The 19,685-nt window shown below is 58.8% G+C and overlaps 2 protein-coding genes and 1 pseudogene across 2 annotated transcripts in view; 1 reads left to right on the forward strand and 2 right to left on the reverse strand.

Moving 5' to 3' along the window:
• Positions 1–19,685, reverse strand: part of LOC138167675 (zinc finger protein 850-like) — a 762,790-nt pseudogene that overhangs the window by 382,397 nt on the left and 360,708 nt on the right.
• The window catches only part of SUSD2 (sushi domain containing 2), a 423,767-nt gene that overhangs the window by 176,707 nt on the left and 227,375 nt on the right, over positions 1–19,685 (forward strand). The gene's annotated exons all lie outside the window — the stretch shown is intronic.
• BCR (BCR activator of RhoGEF and GTPase) overlaps positions 1–19,685 on the reverse strand; it is an 81,208-nt gene that overhangs the window by 29,529 nt on the left and 31,994 nt on the right. Inside the window, 9 exon segments of the mRNA XM_069096689.1 lie at positions 461–629; positions 1,085–1,206; positions 3,355–3,495; positions 4,078–4,130; positions 4,507–4,567; positions 5,298–5,405; positions 6,573–6,758; positions 8,713–8,817; positions 10,647–10,810. Of these exon segments, the coding sequence (XP_068952790.1) occupies positions 461–629; positions 1,085–1,206; positions 3,355–3,495; positions 4,078–4,130; positions 4,507–4,567; positions 5,298–5,405; positions 6,573–6,758; positions 8,713–8,817; positions 10,647–10,810 (1,109 nt within the window).

Here is a 19,685-nt window from a genome sequence, read left to right on the forward strand (position 1 = left end):
GGGGGGGCGGGTGCTCAGACTGGTCCAGCTTGGCCCTGGACAGCAGGACCAAGAACCATGGGAGAGAGGTTCTGGCCCCCAGAGTCACCCAATCTCCCCAGTGAAGGGACCTCAGGGACCCAGTAATCACTCAAAGACCCTCCCACCACAGCACCTCAGGAGGCCCCCTGCCCCTGCCCCCCAGGGAAGCCCCCTTCCCCTGCCTCCCCCGCCCGCCCCCCCCCCCCCCCCCCCGCCCCAAGGCCCCCTGCCCCCACCCCCCCCAGGAAGTTCCCCTGCCTCCCCAGGGAGGCTCCTGCCCTCCTTCCCAGGGGCTGGCTAGCCACTTGTTCGCTGGGTGGTGGGGCCTGCCTGGGCAGGGTCCTCTGGGCTGCCCTGTGCCCCTCATCTCTGCATGCTGGCCCAGGCTGAGCCCCTGCCCTCCCCTGAGCCCAGGTTGGCCAGGCCTGCCTACTCCCACCTTTTCTCGCTGAATGTCGCTTTTAATCTGGGAGATCTTAATTTTCATGGCGTCCAGCTCCTCGTCGGGCACCAGGGGGATGGCAGGTGCCGCCTCGGCCTCATCCACAGTCTGGAAGCTGAGGTCTGTCAGAGGGATGTACCACTTACAGTCGTACTGTTGATTTTTCCTAGAAGGGAGAGAAGATGGAGGTTCCTTGTGGATGCTGGGCACAGGCCGCCCCACTTGATGGCCGGGGCCCGGCTCATCCTGGAGTCAGCATCCAACAGGGCAGAGCCTGGAGACCACATGAGAGAAGCCTGCCCCTGCCTGAGGTACTAGGTAGCTCAGGGGCCTCAGTTTCCCCAGGTGTAAGGAATGTGGACTAGACCTGAGTGCTGCTTAAACCGTGGTGTCACAAGTAGAAACAGTTTAAGAAGCCCTGGGAAGATGACCCCTCTGGACCCCAGGAGCCCCCATGACAAGGCCCTGCCCCCCCACTGTAGCCTGGAAGGCTCTTGGCACCCAGGGGCTATGGGCAGAGCCCAGGGGGTCAGGGCAGAGCCCGGGGGTCAGGGTGAGCTGCCAGGGGACCAGGGCAGAGCCCAGCTGGGGGCAGAGCCTGGGGGGGGTCAGGGCGCTCACCCTGCAATCTGCTTCTTAAGCTTGGCGCACAGGAAGAGGTCGGTGAAGAGGAAGACGTGGCGCAGCTTGCGTGCCCCCTCCACCAGCTCCACCATGAAGCTGTCCTTCAGGAGCTGCCGGTGCTGAGCAAGGGAGCAGAGAACTGGTGAGGGGAGGCTGCCGGTGCGAGAGCTGAGTGGGATGGCCAGGTTCTCAGTGGGGCTGCAGGGCTACCTGTGCCTGGAGCTGGGGGGGAGGGAGTCTGACAGAACCCGCTGGCACCACACACACCACACACGTGCACATGCATACACACTCATGCAAACACAGTGTACAACCACACATGTGTAATCACATGTGCACATTCATATGAGCACACACTGTGCAGCTACACATGTGCACACTGCACAGTGCAAACATGTGTGCACACATGAGTGCATATATACACACATGTGAAAATGCACACCCCCACACACCTAAAGTGCACACACATGCATACATGCAAACACACACATACACACATGCACTCCTGTACGTACACATGCAAGCACCCACAAGCACACACTGCAAACACATGTGCACACATTTACACACAGTGCAAACCCAGGGGCACACCCACATATGCACGCAAGTGCAAACACGTGCACACACATGCACATACTTGCACACCTGCAGTGCACACACACCCCTGCCAGCACACACAGGGGCACCTAAAACCACAGAAGCACAGCCAGGCCCCGCCCCCTCACACACAAGCAGGTACCGCCAGGGCCGCCCTCAGGGAGCCTCTGTTTTCTGGAAGGGAAAAGGTCTCTCGCATTGTCTGAGGAGGAGGGGAGGGGGCAGTGCCCAAGGCAGAAAAGAGGACTTTCCATCAGGGTGGCCACCTAAGCTGAGCCTTGAAGGACTCAGTGATTCTAGGAGACCGAGGAGAAGGGGGACTGTGTCCCAGGTCGGAGGATCAGCCTAGGCAAAGGCACAGAGGTGGGACGAGGAGCACAGGCTAGGTTGTAGGTGTCGGGATGAAGGGGAACCTCGGGCAAGGCACCAGCAGGCAGCTTTGGGGCCACCTCCTGCCTCAGGCCCTTCCTCCAGCCAAGCCTCCCCAACCTCAGGCCCCGCCTCCACACCTCGGGCCCCGCCCCCACACCTCAGACCCCTCCTCCACACCCCAGTCCCCGCCCCCACACCCCAGACCCCGCCTCCACACTTCAGGTGCCGCCTCCCTGGCCTGTCCTGGGGGTCCGCAGCAGACACCCAACTCTGCCTCTCAGGCCGAAGCCTGCTGTCTGACGAGGGACAACAGCAGCAGGCCCAGCCCTCAGCCCAGTACCCGGCCACCATCCACTCTGCTGGACAGCGGGCTCACTGATCTCAGCCAGAGGCCACCAAGGCAGAAGCCAGAAGCTCAGTGCTGCATGGGCCCCTGCCTCAGTTTCCCTCTCTGCAAACTAAGTGCACAATGCCATCTGCCAGAATGCACTGATGCTGCGTGGAAAGGCATTTCTGGGGACAGGACGAGAGCTCGTGCTGAGGGACAACTCCTGCTGCTGGGGCTCAAGGTTTGAGCCGCATTTTCCCATGGGCGTCCCTGACTCTCTGCGGCCCAAAGCCAGGGCCTGGGATGGGGATGCCTGTGGAGGACTCCGGCAGCCAATGCCCTCTCAGCCGCCTGTCTCCCCCATTCGCTAAGGTCAGCAGAACGGGCTCTGGCCTCTGCCCTCTGCCCCTGCTAGGGAGGGAGGCAAGAAATGCCAGCCCTCACCAGCTGGAGCCCCTGAGGAGCTGCGACCCTGCTCGCCAGCTCCCTCGGCCGCACGCCCACTCACACTCTCCGGCTCCCTCGCTCACACTCACCGGCTCTCTTGCCCGCACGCTTGCTCACACTCACCAGCTCCCTCGCCTGCACACCTGCTCACACTCACTGGCTCCATCGCTCACACTCACTGGCTCCCTCGCCCGCAAGCCCGCTCACACTCGCCGGCTCCCTCGCTCACACTCGCTGGTTCCCTTGCCCACACGCCTGCTCACACTCGCCAGCTCCCTCGCCCGCACGCCTGCTCACACTCGCCGGCTCCCTCACTCACACTCACCGGTTCCCTTGCCCTCACGCCTGTTTACACTCGCCAGCTCCCTCGCCCGCACGCCTGCCAGCTCCCTCACCCACACACCCACTCACTCATTGACTTCCTCGCCCCTGCATTTGCTCACTCCCTTCCTCCCGTGCTCACTCCCTGACCGCTACATGTGTTCACTGGCTCGCACACTTCCTGGCTGGCTTGCTCACTCACCTCGCCCTTTTGGATGGTCATGGACTGCCTCCGGGGCGTGATCTCCTCATTGATGCTGGACAGAAAGTTCTGGGAGATCCTCAGGGCATCCTGCAGCAGCGGATGGTCAGGGTGGCTGGGAGGCGTGTGCTTCAGCAAGTCCTGTCCCCAGGAGAGAAGTGGACAGTAAGCGCCAGCGGGGCTGGGCATGGGGACAGCAGGGCCATCTCCCGGGAGCCTCTGTCAGCTGGTCTGCACCCCCTCAGTTACTAGTGATCAGCCACACTCCCCTCATGCTGGGCACCCAGCAGGATTTAATCAGTGCTTGTGGAGAGCCAGTGGGGAACCACTCCAGGAGCTCAAGGTCTGCTTGAGCGTGGAGGTGACCGAGTCAGGTCAAAGGTGGAAGGGGACGCTCAGGGAGGGGAGGGGCCGTGGTAAGCGGTCAGCAGAGCAGCAAGTGGCCCACCGGCCTTCAGTCCTGCCACACACTGCCACCCACGAGAGCCAAGAAGTAGGCAGGGGAGGTGTAGAAGGGAGATAAGACAAAGCAGGCTGAAGTTCGGGTAGGGGGGAGGGAAGGTGTCTCCCTAAAGATGACTGGGAGTGGCTGTCACAGACGGTGGAGGGACTGGTATGACACCCACATTGCCTAGCAATGCTCACATACGCACCCAGGCCCCAGCCTTGCAAGGCATCTAGACACATAGCCTCTGCCCCCGCCCACTTTCCCCAGGGACTCACGTGGAGGACGAGGGTACTGCGGGTCACTCGGTCTACGGGCTTGTAGAGCAGAGCTGAGAACAGAGGGGAGGGCATGAGAATGGTCAGGCCAGCCCCTTCCTCGCACCCTGGCCACAGGGGCACTAGAGCCACACAGAGCAAGGCTGGGGGAGAACGGGCCTTCCGAGAGTGGGCAGAAAGCCCCCCGGAGCCTCAGCAGGACAACCTGGTTGGGCCTGCCAGCTCTGGGGGGTCACAGCTGGCAGGGCAGTGGCTCCTAAGGGCCCTGCACAGCTCCACTGGCTCACAGACAGAACCTCTCTGATAGTCATTGGGGCCCTCAAGCTAAGGAACAACTTTCTCCTGCCTCAGGCCCCTCCTTCCAACAAAGTGACTGCCTCCCCCCAGCAGAAGGAAGCCCTGCCCCTTCCCCACGGACCCTCTGCTCACTTTCCAAAGAGTTCTTGGTCGTCTGGTCTTTGGAATCCTTCATGCTTCTGGCTCGTAGGTTCTGCAAAGGAAGAGCCGAGCCTGGTCAATGTGTGCCCCCCAAGGCCAGGCACCAGGGCTTCCTGGCTGCTGGGGTGGGGGGAGCCCTGGCAGTGCCGGAGGGGGAGCGAGGGCTTGGATCTCCCAGGATGCCGGGGGCTCGGCCAGGCACATCCGGGAAGACGCAGCCCACTCTGGGCTGCTGCACGGGAGGTGAGGCCACTCGCCCCTCCCTGCTGCTCCTGGACCACGCCACCTCCGGGCCTTTGCCCTCACTGTCTCTCAAGCACTTTCCCCTTGGAATCCTGGCTTCCAGACTCAGCTCAAAGTTCACTTTTCTCATACAAATAAGTCAGAAATGGCTGGGAAAGGCTGGCAAATACCCAGGGGATCCAGAGGCCAGTGAGAAGGCAGAGGGCCAAGGTCAGGGGTCACTGAGCACCTAGGTGGGATGGTGAGAGAAAGGGAGTCTGGGGGCCCGGGGTGGGCCTAGGGGCCCAGGGCTGGGGGCTCAGGGTGGGACTGGGGGGACCCAGGGTGGGGCTGGAGACCCAGGGTGGGGTTGAAGGGACCCAGGGTGGGGCTGGGGGCAGGGCTGGGGGCCTGGGGCGGGGCGAGGGGCCCGGGGGGGGGGGGGGGGGGCCCAGGGTGAGGGGTGGGGCTGGGGGCCCAGGAGAGGCTGGGGGCTCCAGGTGGCGGTGCTGACCAGAGCCAGTGGCACAGGGGTTCACACCTCAGCGAGAGAGCGCTACCTCAGAAATTTCTGCAAACTGGGCATTGGCCTGGCAGCACTTGTCAGCCATCTCAATGGCAGCCTCATAGTTGTCCACGAAGGCGCGGTACACCCCAAGCTGGCTGGCCTGTGGAAGAGAGGCCATATGAGGCCTGGGCTCAGCCAGCGGGAGCTCTACCTCCTGGCTTGAGGGCCAGCCAGTCCCGGACACAGTGTGCACCCAGCTGACGGGCACAGAGAGCTGCCAGACCCATGGGCAGGCGCCTCCCCTGGACCAGACGCAGGGCACTGGAGCAAAGGCTGTCCTGACCCCTTCCCTCTGACCCTCCCTGAGCACCCGGACCCTGCAGAGATGTGCGGGGAGAGCCAGGGGTCTCTGCCAGGGACCAGGGACCACCCAAAGTCCTGGGGGGTCAGAGAGCAGGGTCTCCTGGTGTACCCCACAAACCAAGGAAAAGCCTCAAGCAAGGGCAGGGGAGGGAGGAGCTGGGTGGGCTCAGGGGCCCTGGCAGCTTCTGGCTTCACCCTCCCTCTGGGGGCCTGAGGCCTCCTCCAAGCAGCACACACTGAGGATGGCCGGGCACTCTGCCTGAGCCCTGAGGAGACTGCCTCAGTTTACCCCATCCTTCCCCACACCCCCTACAATGGAGTCAGCTGCCTCAGCACACTTCCAAGCGGTGCATGGTCAGCTCTTTGGAGAGAGCTCAGGCGGGGGCACCTGGGGTCCCCTGCCCACACCTGGGGGCTGGTCCCAGCTGCAGCATGGAGGGGCGGGGAGGCCCAGCACCTGCCCCTGGCATCTCCAGGTGGGAGATGGCATCCCCCTCCAGGAGGCTGGTCAGCTCTCCCATCACACACTGGTCTGGCTGTGACCCTAGAGCTAAGGAGGGCAGGAGCTTTGGACAGTATTGAGTTCAGGGGGAAACGGAGGTCCCAGGAGCTTCAGGGAAGGCGGGCGTTGGCCCTGGGCCAGCAACCTCCAGGAAGGGGGCAGCCCCTCCTGCACACTGGAGTCCTTGCCCCCACCCTCCCTGTTTCTTCTCTCTGCTTCCTCATCCCCTGGAACCTGGTGATGGCAGAAGCCCTATCCCTCCGGTCGATGGGGGGGCAGTGTGGCGGAGGGAGAGAATGTGGCATCGGGCCCTGGGCCACAAGGCAGGTCGGCTCCTGAGCCTCAGCTTACTGTCCTGAGCTCCCAGGCCTGTGCTGACCCAGCGTGACCACCATCACTGGAAGCTCCCCCCACGCTGCGGCAGCACGCACAGGCCCCCTCGCAGGCACTCGGCCCCCTCACCAGCTTCTGGAACAGGTCGCCAACCCGCTGCTGCTGGCTCCAGCGCTCCACACGGGGGCCCAGCCCGTCGTAGAATTCCTTGTGGATCTCGTACAGCTCAGGGACTTTGAAGAAGATGGTCTCAATCTGCTGTCCCGTCAGCACTGGCTGGGACGTGGTGGCCGCGGCCTTGAGGGGCTTCATGGGCTGGGGGCCAGAGGTGGTGCAGGCTGTGGTCAGTCCCCGTAGGCCCCCCCCTTGCCCTGCCAGCTTCCCGTGGCCTGTCCTGGTGCCCCAGGCCCCCCAGATCCTGGGGCAGGGCCCACTTCCTGCGGGGGATCAGTGCTCTGCACTCATCTCCCACGTCCGTGCCTTTGTATGGACTGACCCCCGTGCCAGGCGTGCCTCCCTCCTCCTCTCCACATCATCAGAGACCTCCCTTTGTGGAATACTCAGCTTAGGTACCACCATCTCAGCATGGGCCCCCCTCCCCAAATGCTCACCCTCCACTCCAGTGCCAGGAGACCCCAGGCAGGGCTCTTCCCCTCCCCGGCCCCCAGGCCCAAGCCTAGCCTTCTCTCCAGACTCTGTTGAGGACTAGCTCTGTGCATTAGAACAGACTCTCCTGGAGGGCGCAGCCTAGCACAGGTCTCAGGACTGATGCTAGCAGAAGGACACAACAGGTGGGTACATGCCCACGTGCACCAGGGCCGATCAAGACCTGGGGGAGGCATTCAAGGCCTCCCGGAGGAGGGGCTTGGCTGTACTGCACTGCCACCAAGGCAGAGGCCAAGGAGAGGCTTTACCGCTGAGGTGGCTCCTGCCCCACCTTAAAGGCCAAAGGCAGAGTTTGCACTGGGTCCTGGTGCCCCAGGGCAGCTCCGAGGAGCCCCTGGGGAGGCCCTGCTTGCAGCTGCCTGAGCATAGCCGTGATCGGATTTTCACTTCTCTCCAGGCCCAGCTCCTGCCTTCCTGCCTCCCAAGGCCAGCCCTTCTTCCATTGACCTGTCTGGTGGCTCCCTCTTCCACACTGTCTCCCCAATGAGAATGGAAACCCCTCCGGGGAAGGACCTCCCTTCTTTTGGCTTTTATGGATTTCTGGGCCCTTCACAGGGTGCAGTACACAGTTAGCATCTAATAAAGCCTTCCTTTCTTCTCCTCCCTCCACAGACTCCTGGACAGACCTGCAGGTTCCCACCACCAAACCTTTGCTACCTCAGCTCCTAATGCCTCCCCTCTTCCTGCTTGCAGAATGTTTATGGAGCCTTTTTTTTTTTTTGTCCATTGGAGCATTTTATTTGTATGTATGTTTTACATCCTTAGAAAAAGAATCCCCAGATTTTTCCTCCTGTGTGTGTTTGTCTTGCTTCCTCGTGGCCCATGATGCCCGCTGAGGTTGTAAGCACAATAAACCCAAACTGACGGGTGGTAGCAGATTATTCTGCCGCTTTTCCAGATCTTTCAACTGAACATCAAATCTGGGGCTGATCACACCACACTTGTTTAATCGGCCGGTGAGATTCACAACAATTTTTCCTGCTCTGTGATCATCAATGATCTCAAATTCGCCAATGTAACCATGCTTTATCATCACAGTTAAGAACTGGACAATTACTTTAGAGCACAGCCTAATGAGAACCTGGCGTTTTCCTTGCTTTTCTGCATTGTTGATGCTTTTGAGAGCATCTGCCAGGACATTCATGTGCACCATGGTGGCAGCGCTGCAAGATGGAGAAAGAGCTTATGGAGCCTTTAAATCCCAATGAGGAAGCTGGCGCCTCCTCCAGGAAGCCTTTGCTCCAGCCCTAAGGTTGTGGAGACCTGCTTGGGGACATCTCATAGATGAACCGCCTTCACATCCACCAGGGCCATCAGTTCCACGAGGAAGTAGAGGGCCCAGGCCACAGCTGAGCTGAACACTGGCCTCTGTATACACCAGGCGCTGGATAAATGCAGGCGCTCCACCCCTCTCCTCCAAACACACACCAGGCACTAGATAAATGTAGGCGCTCTGCCCCCCACCGGGCTCTGGATGAATGCAGGTGCTGAGGGCCCCTGCACTGCTCCCCGGGCCAGAGGGCTCCCCCAGGGCGGGTGCTGACCCTGCCCTTAGTGCTGGGTCTGTTGGGCTCAGCCTCTGCCCCCTCCCTAGCCGTCCTACCAGCAGCAGGGCTTCCAAGTGGCCCAAGTAGGTTTTCTCGCTGTCCAGGATGGCAGACAGGACCCATCTTCTCATCTCCAGGCCCTTCTCCAAGTCCAGCTCACTCTACAGAAAGAGACAGAGACGAATAGAGGCCACAGCTGGGGGCAGACAAGGTCAGCCGTGAGAATCCTGGCATGGGAACCCCCCTTATCAGGACAGAGAACCTAGACATTGTGAAATTGCCCTGCCAGCAGGCTCGCCTCCCTCTGCATCTTCCTGCCACTGTTCCTGGACGGGGCATGTCAGTCCGCTAGGAATCCACTCCCAGTCCCTAGAACTTTTCCAGCCAGAGGGCCCTCACCCTGGCCTTCGCCCCCCACCCCCACAGCATTTCACATCAGCTCAGGTGATCCTCACAGCTGCCCTGGAAAGTGGATACTGTCTGAATGTCTGAGCCCAAGTCCTCCCAACTCCAGGCCGGATGCACTGTGCCCTGGGCTGTGCAGCTGCCCTGGCTTGAGCTCCCCCAGCCCCTAGCACAGTGATCGGCACACAGGAATAATCGAATTAGCACCTTTCCATGTCTTCTCTGCTCCTGTCCCCCTTGTCTGAGCTCCTTGTCTAACATTCAAGGCCTCTCACAACTCCTAACCCCTCTGGCCTTATCTCCCATGGCTCCCCTCCTTCTCATGATGCTCTCTGGCCTGGAGCCACACTCCAGGACAGGCTACGACATTTGTGCTGGTCCTGTCCAGACCTGTCCTGCAAGCCATCCAAATTGTAGCCCCTCCCAATCCGTCTCTGGCGTAGCCCCTCCCCAATCCGCCTCCAGCACGGCCCCTCCCCAAGAGCCCCTCCCCAACCCGCCTCCAGCACGGCCCCTTCCTAATCTGCCTCTGGAGGAGCCCCTCCCCAACCCGCCTCCAGCACCGCCCCTTCCTAATCTGCCTCTGGAGGAGCCCCTCCCCAACCCGCCTCCAGCACGGCCCCTTCCTCTGTCACCGCCCTCTGTCATGACCTTTCCCTCCCTGCTCCTCAGGCTTGGACCCCTACTGTGTCAGGCAATGTAGGACTAGATTGGAACTGCAGGCCCCATGAGGGCAGGGAACAGTCTCCTTCCACTGGCCACCCTGAGGTACATACAGCAGGTGCTGAAAAATGCACATTCTGGTCTATATGGAAGGGACTCAGGAACAACCCCCCTCTCTACAAACATCACTGACCCCTGTCCCCTAATGTGGAAGAACCCCAGGGTACACCCCAGGCTGCAGTAGGGGGATCCCCAGCATCTGAGGCACAGACGAGGTCTCTGGCCCCTCCGCACAGGCAAGCCTGGCATCACACCCCAGCCAGACTGGCACTGCCCCAGCATTCCCCGATCCCATTTATGGCTCCCAGGTCCAGTGTCAGGGTGGCCTGGAGCTGCCAGTTGCCCCCCTGCAGAAGCCATCTGGCCTGGGGTGGGGGGAGGCAGCAGCCCAGGCCCCTCTTGGAACGTCGGGGAGGGGCCAGAAACCTCCTTCCCTACCCCCCCTCCCCCCGCACAGAGGCAGCTGGGAGCTCAGTGGGTAGAAGGTCCCGCCTGAGTTCAGCAAGCCCTGAGTCCAAACCCACCCCCAGGCACTTCCTCACTCAGCCACTGAGGCTGCCTGCCTCAGTTTCCTCAACTGTAAAATGCTCGTCCCAGGTGAGCATCACGTGACATCTGGTACTGGCTTAGCCCAGTGCCTGCACACAGCAGTCATCACATAAATGCTCATTCCCACAGTGGGCTTGGGGGCAGAGCCTCTCGCCAGGTCAGCCTGTAGCACATTCTTCGGCCCCGTCCTTGGTGGTTCCTCCCCCACGGCATCACTGCAGCTGAGGAGGGATGGAAAGGCCAGCCGGGGCAGAGGACTCCGGGCTCCCCCAGTGCAGTGACCTCTGGCCCCCGCCGGCCGGCCAGGACTCACCGTGCCTGAGCTCAGGACGTCGCGGCTGCCCCTGCTCTGGCTGCCGAGGTGTGGAGAGGAGGAGGGAGAGTCGTCGATGTAGGGCATGCGGTCTTGCTGGCGCCTCTGTTCCTCGGCATGGTCTGCATCATAGGCATAGGCGGGCGGAGTGCCGAACGCTGTGTCTGTGGGGGCAGAGAAGGAGGCAGGCTCAGAGAGGCTGAGGCACGGCTGTGGTCACACCCCGGGGCAATCAGTCACGGGTACCTTCCTTCTCTCGTCACACCTCTCCAGTCCTCTCCCCCACTGCAGCTGGGGATTTGTCCCCTCTCCCTGGCGGCCATGGCGGGCAGCACTGACCCTAGCCAGGGCAGCCACTGCCCCGTGCTGAGGGCCTGCCCCCCCCCCCCCCCAAAGGCGGCCAAATCTGCCACGCTCCAACAGCAGCGCCCGCCACACTTACCTGACACCAAGTGTGTTACACTGACACCTCTGGCGGAGCAGCCTGCCTCTGCCCATCCATCCGCCCACCCCTCCCTGCCACACACGCTACATACGCACCCCTGTTGGAGGCCAGAGAACCCTTCCTGACAGCTGGCCTCCATCACCCCAGATGGAGCTGACAAACAGACAGCTCCCCCAGCACCCTAGCTCTGCACTGCTCAGAGTGGCTGCTCTCATCCAGCCTTCCCATTTTACAGGTAAGGAAACTGAGGCTCAGGGAGGGGAAGGAGTCTCAACCGATGTTTATTTGTTTAAGATAAGAGCGTTCTCTGTCCTGGGGAGCTGCGTCTCGCTGCTGATGACCTCACCAGCCATGGGCAGGAACAAGCTGCTGCCTGGCCAGGCCCCCCCTTTCCTCCCTGATGACAGACCCTGCAGGCCTAAGAGCCCTGCCCCACAGGCAGCTGGGGCCTGGCCCCCAAGAAGGCGAGCTTGGACCGGTTTGTGGTGCAGACCAAGGATCCAAAACCACACCTTCTCACAGGTGCCGGGAGAGGGCATGGGCTCCACAGGCCTCCTGCACTGACCCTCCCAAGCATAGTGGGAACCGTCCCCATTCTGGGACAGGCTGGGAGCCAGCCCCCCACCAGGAACCTCTCCCCAAGAGCCAGCAGCGGCGTGGGCTCTCTGGTCCCTGAGGCCCTTCCAGGCTTGAATCGATGGTCCTAAAGGTTGGCCCCAGATGCCACAATGGACTGACAGGGTACAAAGGAAGAGACTCAGGACTACCGTGTTTCCCCGATAATAAGACACTGTCTTATTAATTTTTTTGGACAGAAAAACACCAGAGGGCTTATTTTCAGGGGAGGGCTTATTTTAATGAACATTGACAGAAATTTTAATAAACAGGTAAATGTGAACAAAAAAATGTACCTTTAATAAGCAAATCACTGGGGAAGAACAAGATGACGCACTCACTGCTGCAGCTCTGATTGGATGCAGCTCGGAGCTCGGCGTGCGTTTCACGGGCGGGGGAGGGGGACGGTGCATACAGAGGGTACCGTAATGTAGCATGTAGCGCAGGGGATCACCTTCACTACAGTACCAATCTCAATAGGGCTTATTTTCGGGGGAGGGCTTATTTTAGCGGAATCTTACACAGTAAGGGGAGGGCTTATTTTCGGGATAGGTCTTATTATCGGGGAAACATGGTAGAGGTTGAATCCCTGGGGAGGGGCAATCAGGAGGCAGGCCCTGAGATAAGCCCCAGGGTGGAGGACAGACCCCAGTGCCAGCCTCCTTGTCCCTGGGCCTGAGGACAAAGCCAGCAGCTTCCCCCAGGGATGCACCAGCCTTGCAGCTGCCCAGGATGCTGCCTTGGGTTCTGGCCAGCTGTCCAGCACAAAGGCTGGGCCCAGGCAGCCACGCCCATGGTGTGGGGCTGCTGTCCCAGAGCGCCGAGCTCCAGGCCCCAGGGAGAGCCTCCAGCCCACCTCTATGGCTCACCCCCAGCACCCCCAGCCTAGGCCTGGAGACCACCCCAGGGTGGGGCCAAGCCCAGCGCTCCGGGGGTCCTGTCCACTGGGGGAACACAGAGCAGGCCAATCCAATCCCCCTTCCATCCAAGGAGGCCTTTCAGACACAGAGCCCCGGGATCAGCCGAGGCCCCTTCCCTGGGCGCCCAGAGTCCACTGGGAAGACACCATCTCCAGCAGTCACTCCCACAGTGCATTTATGAAGCACCTACTGTATGCCTGGCCTGAGCCCTGGGATGTGCAAAGACAAAGCTGACAGTCCCAGCCTCCAGGTCTCTCCCATTATCTGAGCCACCACATAGCTATCTCCACAGGAGAGGCAGGAAGCCAGGGTGCCAGCCCCTTGGGGAGGCCTTCTCAGGCTGGCAGTGGGGAGGACAGGCATTCCAGACCCTGGGGATACAGCCAGAGCAAAGACATAGAGGGGGTAGATGAACACTAGAGGGTTCTGGGCCAGCTCCCTTCTACGGCCATCTCTGAGAGGTCGCTTAGTTGAATCTGTCCAGTGCCAAGGAGCTCCCTCCTCCCCAGGCAGGCAGAGCTCAGGGTGGAGGGGCCACCCAGGACCTCCAGATACCAGATCACCATAATGCGCGATGATAGGGGTGGGGCGGGAGGCAGAGCCCAAGCTGGACTCTGGGGGGAGGGATGACCAGAGCAGGCAAAGAGGGGGGCAGGAAGGAGTCTGAGAAGGTGGGGTGAAGACAGAGCCAGGGGAGCCCTGAATGTCAGGAAAGGAGACCAGCCTGGACTTGGCCAACGGGCCAATACTGATAAAGGAAGCGGCTGGCCATGAATGGCTGACAGGAGTCCCAGTCAGTGGACTACCATTGACTAAGTCCCTACTAAGTGCCAGGAACTGGGTTAAACCCTAGGGTTGTAAAGAAAGGCAAAAGTCAGCTTGGCTCCTGTCCTCAAGGAGCCCCTGGCCTCCTCTCCACACATTCTCCCCATCCCCCGGCCTCCTCTCTGCTCCAGCCTCCTCTCTGCCCAGGCCTCCCCTGCACACTCTCCCCCCATTTTCTGGCCTCCCCTCCACACTTTCCCCCCATGTAGCCCTCAGGGCAGCAGACCCCCTCTGATCCTAGGCCAGGGGACAATCCTTAAGCCATGAAGTATCATGCCTGCCCCCTCCCCCAGGATTCTCCAGGCTAAAACCCCCAGACCCCGGACAAATTTCCCCAGATGTCTCAGCTTTCCAGGCTTCTCCCTCCCTGTCTTTATACTAAGTGTTGGGAGGTGACCACAACCCAGCAGGTGTGGTCTGGCCAGGGTAGAGGAGGCCGAGACTGGTCTCTCTTGGTGTGTGAACTGCCCCATGCCACGCTCAGAAATCTGGGAAATGGGCAGTCATTCTGGTCAAGGTGTGGTCCCCAGTCCTGGCCTTGGACAAACAGGCAGCCAGCCACGACCTCCCCAGCCCCCTCCGCGCCCCCCCCCACCAGTGCTCTCCACTGCCCTTGGAGGGACCAACCAGCCCTTGGCACCCCTGGGGAGCCAACTCCATTCCCTGCCTTGTCCTCACACACGTGCTTCCCCCATCGACCACAGGGGGGCCCCCAAGCCTCAGGTACCAGGAGCAACTCCAGGCTCCCCAAACGCAAAGGACAACGAGGGGCCCTCTGGCTTCCTCCCCCAAGAGGATTCCCCTGGGCACAAGCAGTGTGCAACGAGGCGGCAGGATTCAGCCCCTGCCACCCATGAGGAAACGGGGTCTCGATCTCCATAAATGGAAGCTAGTGATGGCAGAGGCCGGGGGGCAGAGGCAGGGGGTGGGCAGAGGCCTGGGCACAGAGGCCGAGTGCGCCCTCTGGCTCACGCAGGACAGCTGGATGGCTGACTGGTCTACAGAGCTCACCTCCAGGCCAGGACAGCAGCCGGCCCGGCCTGGCATCAGTCCCAGAAAGCAAGAACATCAGTCAATGGGCATTTATCCCCTGGGTAGGGATACAAGGAGAGGCCATAGACAGTCCCTGCCCTCGAGGGGCTTACAATCCAAAGAAGCCCGAGCAGAGACAGCGCTGAAGCTGCCTAAAGAGAGAGAAAACGGGCAGGGGCCGGAGACTTAGCGCGGGGCTGGGGAGAATGCCCATAAAGGCATGCAAAGCCTCCGCCTGGTGTTGGCTATCTGCTGGGATCCTTCAAGCTGTCCCGGGAGCGGGCGCCGATGAACCCCATCCCCACGTGAGGAAAAAGGCCGAGAGGCAAGGAGGTCCGCAGGTGTCTGAGGCTCCAGGCACGCCTGCAGACAGGGCCCAGAGGGCAGGGAGGACTTGGGGGGAGGTGCCCCAGGCCCCAGGGCCCCCTGGGCTGTGAAGGGGGGGGGCTGGGGAGCACCTCCCACCGTGCCAGGTGATGAGAGACAACCACGCACTCCCTTTTTAGAGGGAGCCTGGCCTTCCCCAGCTCTGAAGCAGAAAGAAAACGTGACTGCTTCTGTCAGGGGGCTGGCAAATGAGGGGGAGGGAGGGGCAGCCAAGGACTGAGTGGCACATCTGAAGAGGAGTGAGGGAGAGGGGGAGGGAAAGGGGAGGGGGGGGGGGAGGGGGGGGGAGGGGGAGAGGGGGGGGGGGGAGGGGGAGGACGGAAGAAGGGGGAGGAGAAGTTGTTCACCCTATGGGGGGGTCCACTCAGGCAGAGCCAGGAAAACCACATGCAGAGGGCATCCTATAAGCAAGGTCTGAGGGAAAAGGGACAGATGGGCTGGTCTTAGCTTGAGCTCCACAGGAGAGTGCTGCCACCAGCCTGATGACAGGTCCCCATGTGGGCACAACCCAACCACCAAGGAGGGCCCAGAAACCCTCTGTCCAGGATGCCATCTTGGCAAGGAGCTGGAGCCCCAGGGGCAGCACGTGGGCAGGTCACTGGACGGCAGGCGAGGACAACCATGGCACCCAGGAAGGGGCCAAGAAGGTGATGTCAGAGAGTGGGGTTCGACTGTGGAGGGCGGGGCAGCCAGGGAGATGGCAGCTCCTAAGGAAACCTGGAGAGAACAGGGGCGCCAGGCAACAGCCTGTGGCAGCCGTGGCCGACCCAAGATGGAAAAAGCAAGAACTGTGCACACAGATAATGGAAACTCAGAGAAGAGAAAGGCCTTGGCGAGTGTCCAGGTGCCAGCCTGCTTCCCGCTGCCAGCAGACGCTCTGGCTTTGCCTCCCTCTTTATTCCTAGGAGATTTAGTGGGTGGTGGGCACCAGGATGAAGGAGACACGTGGCAGCCACACAAAACTCCAGGGACAAACGACCTTTAATCTCCAAAGGAGGAGGGAGGGAGGAAACTGCTTCTGAACCCACCACACCAGAAACCAGAGCTGAGCATAGGGAAGGAAGGAGGGGCTGCCGAGCCCGCCAGAGACGAGAGCACAGAGAGGAGCTGACCATTGGTCCTACCTGCAGCCTCGAGCACCTCGGCCCACAGTGGGCCTCACTATGGAGCACCCTTGGGGCCTTACAGTGGCCTCGAGCGCCCCAGCTCACACACCCAGCACTGGGCAGAAGGGGCCTTACCGTGACCTCGAGCGCCCCAGCTCACACTCCCAGCACTGGGCAGAAGGGGCCTTACCGTGGCCTCGAGAGCCCCAGCTCACACACCCAGCACTAGGCAGAAGGGGCCTAGTCTGCACACCCAACACTGAGGCACATTTGAGCATCACTGAGGCTCAGTGTCAGGCCGTGGCTCTAGGTGGGTAGGCGTTATTCTAAAGAAATAGAGCAGGTAAAGGGGTGTCGGGGGGGAGGATTCCTACTGTCTATTAAGGCCCTCTCATGTGAGAAATCCAGGAAAGGAGGCTGGAGAGTATTTGGGCAAAGGCCAAAAGAGGGAAATCCAGGAATATCTCTGGGAGGAAAGACGAAGAATTTGGGGAACAGATGGCGAGCCTGGCAGGGAGGCGCTTTCAAGGATCCGGCCAGCCAGGCACCAGGGCTCTCCCCCAACCAGAAACAACCTCCTGCCCTGCCTGGAGAGAAGGTGGAGGGACCGAGGGCACATTCTATTCCAGATCTGATTTTCACAATAGGGAGGAACATGCAGAGTTGGGAAGGACAGAACCCAGGGTATCTGTGACACAGGCTGATATTGGGACAAGGAGTTTCAAGGGTTCAGGGGAAGGACAGGTAGGATGCCCAGGGGTAACCGGTGGCAGGCAGAGCAGCTTAATCATACCTTCTCTCTGCCACAAATGACTTTAGCAGGGACTTAACACCGAGAACAAGAAAGGAGGGAGAGAGAGTTCTCAGCTGAGATGCCCTGGGTGGGTCCAGTACCATAGCCCAGGTGAAAGACAGCCTCCCTCAGGGTATGAAAACACTGGCAGGTGGCTTGATGAACCACCTTCAGTGCAGGTACCTGAGAGACTGTGGGCCACGGGTGATGTGCCCCAAGACCAGAGAGGGGCCACAGGGCAGGAGAGAGGTCAGTGCTGTCCCCATTCTCAAAAGAGGGAAGAGAACAGTCTGTAAAGTACAGGCCAGTGAGTTGGTTATGTCTACCTGCTGTCTCCCTTAGCCCTGAACACCATCCTGTCTCACCTGCCAGGTGACTTCCTCTCTAGGTGCTCAGAGCTCTCGGTTTCCCTTCCTTTAGTGGACACACTGATGCCCCTTCAGACATCCCCATGATCCACCACATCTAATACCAGTCATGGCAGCAGACCTAAAGACGGCTGCTGTGAATGATTTCAAGGGTCTAATTGCATAGTATAATGAACTCTCTGTCTATTCAGCAATACACTAAAACATAACATTCACAACAACATAACATAACACCTTATTACAAGGTGGCCACATAGTCTTAAACAAAACATATCAATCAGTATATCTTATAACATTCCTCAGAAGCCCCACACAGCATATACTATTGCATTTAGTAGCATTCCCCAAAATACTTGTTTAAACAATCAGGCTAGGGTCTCCCCTAGCACAACACATCCTTACGGGGTAGGAGAAAATACAAATACCATCCAGCCCTAAATCACAATCTCCTCAATCAATACAGAGTGTCCAGGGGGGTGGAGCCAAGATGGCCAAGTAAAAGCAGGAATTTGTCTGAGCTCCCACTCTAACCACTTCTAACACCTGTAAACTATGACTAAACAAATTTTAGAGCTACAGAACCCACAAAGTGATACTGAGAAACAAATTTCCTGCTAAAGCCAGCCTGGCAGGATGACGGGAAAGGTCTGTCACACTGAGCTGGTAGCCAAGCACCGTCCTGTGTGAGCCATGCCAGCCCAGACTCGGGGCCCAGACTGGCCTGAGCAGACTTCTGGAGAGTGAATCACCAGCAGCTGTTGTGGTTTCCAGACTTCTCAACCCATAAACACCAAAGAGAAAGTAAAAGGTCAGTAGGGAACTCTGTTGGAACTGAGTGAGAGAAGAGCGCGGTACGGCCCCTGCCCCCAGGGCACGAGGTGGCGGAGGTGAGGCGGCTGCAGCTGCTGCCACATGACTGCCTCTGGAGCTTCTGGCCTGCAGATCACAGGGGGACCAAGCAACCATTCAGAAGGTAATTGCTCTTGCTTTGACCTGCTTGGATCTAAGTCACCGTCTTGGGCAGTGGTTCTGGGATGAGGAACACCAGTGTGCCAGAGCTTATGGTGGCTATAGAGAGGGCACCCTCCTCACAGATCTGACAACTGCAAAACCCCCAGCAATTTGGGACACAGCTCTCTCCACCCTGGAAGCAGAGTTCTACCATGGCTAAGAGTTCAAAAGTCAAGTCATTGGCTGGCAAGATGAGCAAGCAAAGGAAGGGCAATCAGACCATAGAATCCTTTTGGGGGACAAAAAGGATCAAAACAGGAAACAAGAGGAAGTCAATGAAGTCAAAACTCCTGTATCAAAAGCTTCCAAGAAAAACATGAATTGATTACAGGCCATGGAGGAGCTCAAGAAGGATCTTGAAAATCAAGTAAGAGAAGTGGAGCGAAAATTGGGAAGAAAAATGAGAATGATGCAAGAAAATCATGAAAAGCAGGTCAACAGCCTGCTAAAGAAGATCCCCCCCCCAAATACTAAAGAAAATAACACCTTAAAAATAGACTGACTCAAATGGCAAAAGAGGCCTAAAAAGCCAATGAGGAGAAAAATGCCTTAAAAAGTCAAACTGGCCAGATGGAAAAGGAAGTTCAAAAAACTCACTGAAGAGAATAATTCCTTCAAAATTAGATTGGAGCAAATGGAAGCTATTAACTTTAAGAAAAATCAAGATATTGTAAAACAGATCCAAACAAATGAAAAAAATAGGCAATGTGAAATATCTCATTGGCAAAACCACTGACCTGGAAAATAGATCCAGGAGAGATCATTTAAAAATTGTTGGACTACCTGAAAGCCATGATCAAACAAAGAGCCTAGAAATCATCTCTCAAGAAACATTCAGGGAAAATTGCCCAGATATTCTAGAACCAGAGGGCAAAACAGAAATTGAGAGATTCAATAGTGTCCAATTAAAGTCCTCTCTCATCTTGACTTGAGGCTGACTTCCAAGTCCCATGGTTCTTCCTCTGTGGGTGGCCCATTCCTACTTCTCACTTGGCCGCTCTCCATTCCTGCTCCGTGTCTCAGCTCATGGGAATTGCTACACTCCAAGCTCCTGCCTAACAGCAGGCTCCAGGGGTTCCTGCCCACAGCTTCTGTTTCTAGGCTAACAAAGCTTTAACAGGGCTACAACAATATTTATACACATTACCAGCACCACTATGTCAGTTCACTCATAAAGACTGACAGACAAGACTTTTGTCTGAGAAATTAACACAGATCAACAGACAGAGCATCAACATCACAAACATTCCTTCTGTTAGGCCTCCCCACAAGCAGGTTCCCCTAGCCTGCTCACACTCACCTCTCTCTCTCAGGTCTGCTCCTCTCTCTACTCTGTCCTCTCCCTCCAAGCAATACAATATACACTGTTTCCAATCAAAGGCTCTAGATTCAATCAAAGGCTCTAGATTCAACCAAAGACTCTAGATTCAGTCAAAGACTCTAGATTCAATCAAAAACTCTAGATTCAATCAAAGGCTCTAGATTCAATCAAAGGCTCTAGATTCAACCAAAAGACTCTAGAGTCAACCAAAGACTC

This window comes from Petaurus breviceps, unplaced genomic scaffold, assembly GCF_028583685.1.
Source record: "Petaurus breviceps papuanus isolate PSGF00001 unplaced genomic scaffold, PetGlider_PUasm1.0 287, whole genome shotgun sequence".
NCBI lineage: Eukaryota > Metazoa > Chordata > Mammalia > Diprotodontia > Petauridae > Petaurus > Petaurus breviceps.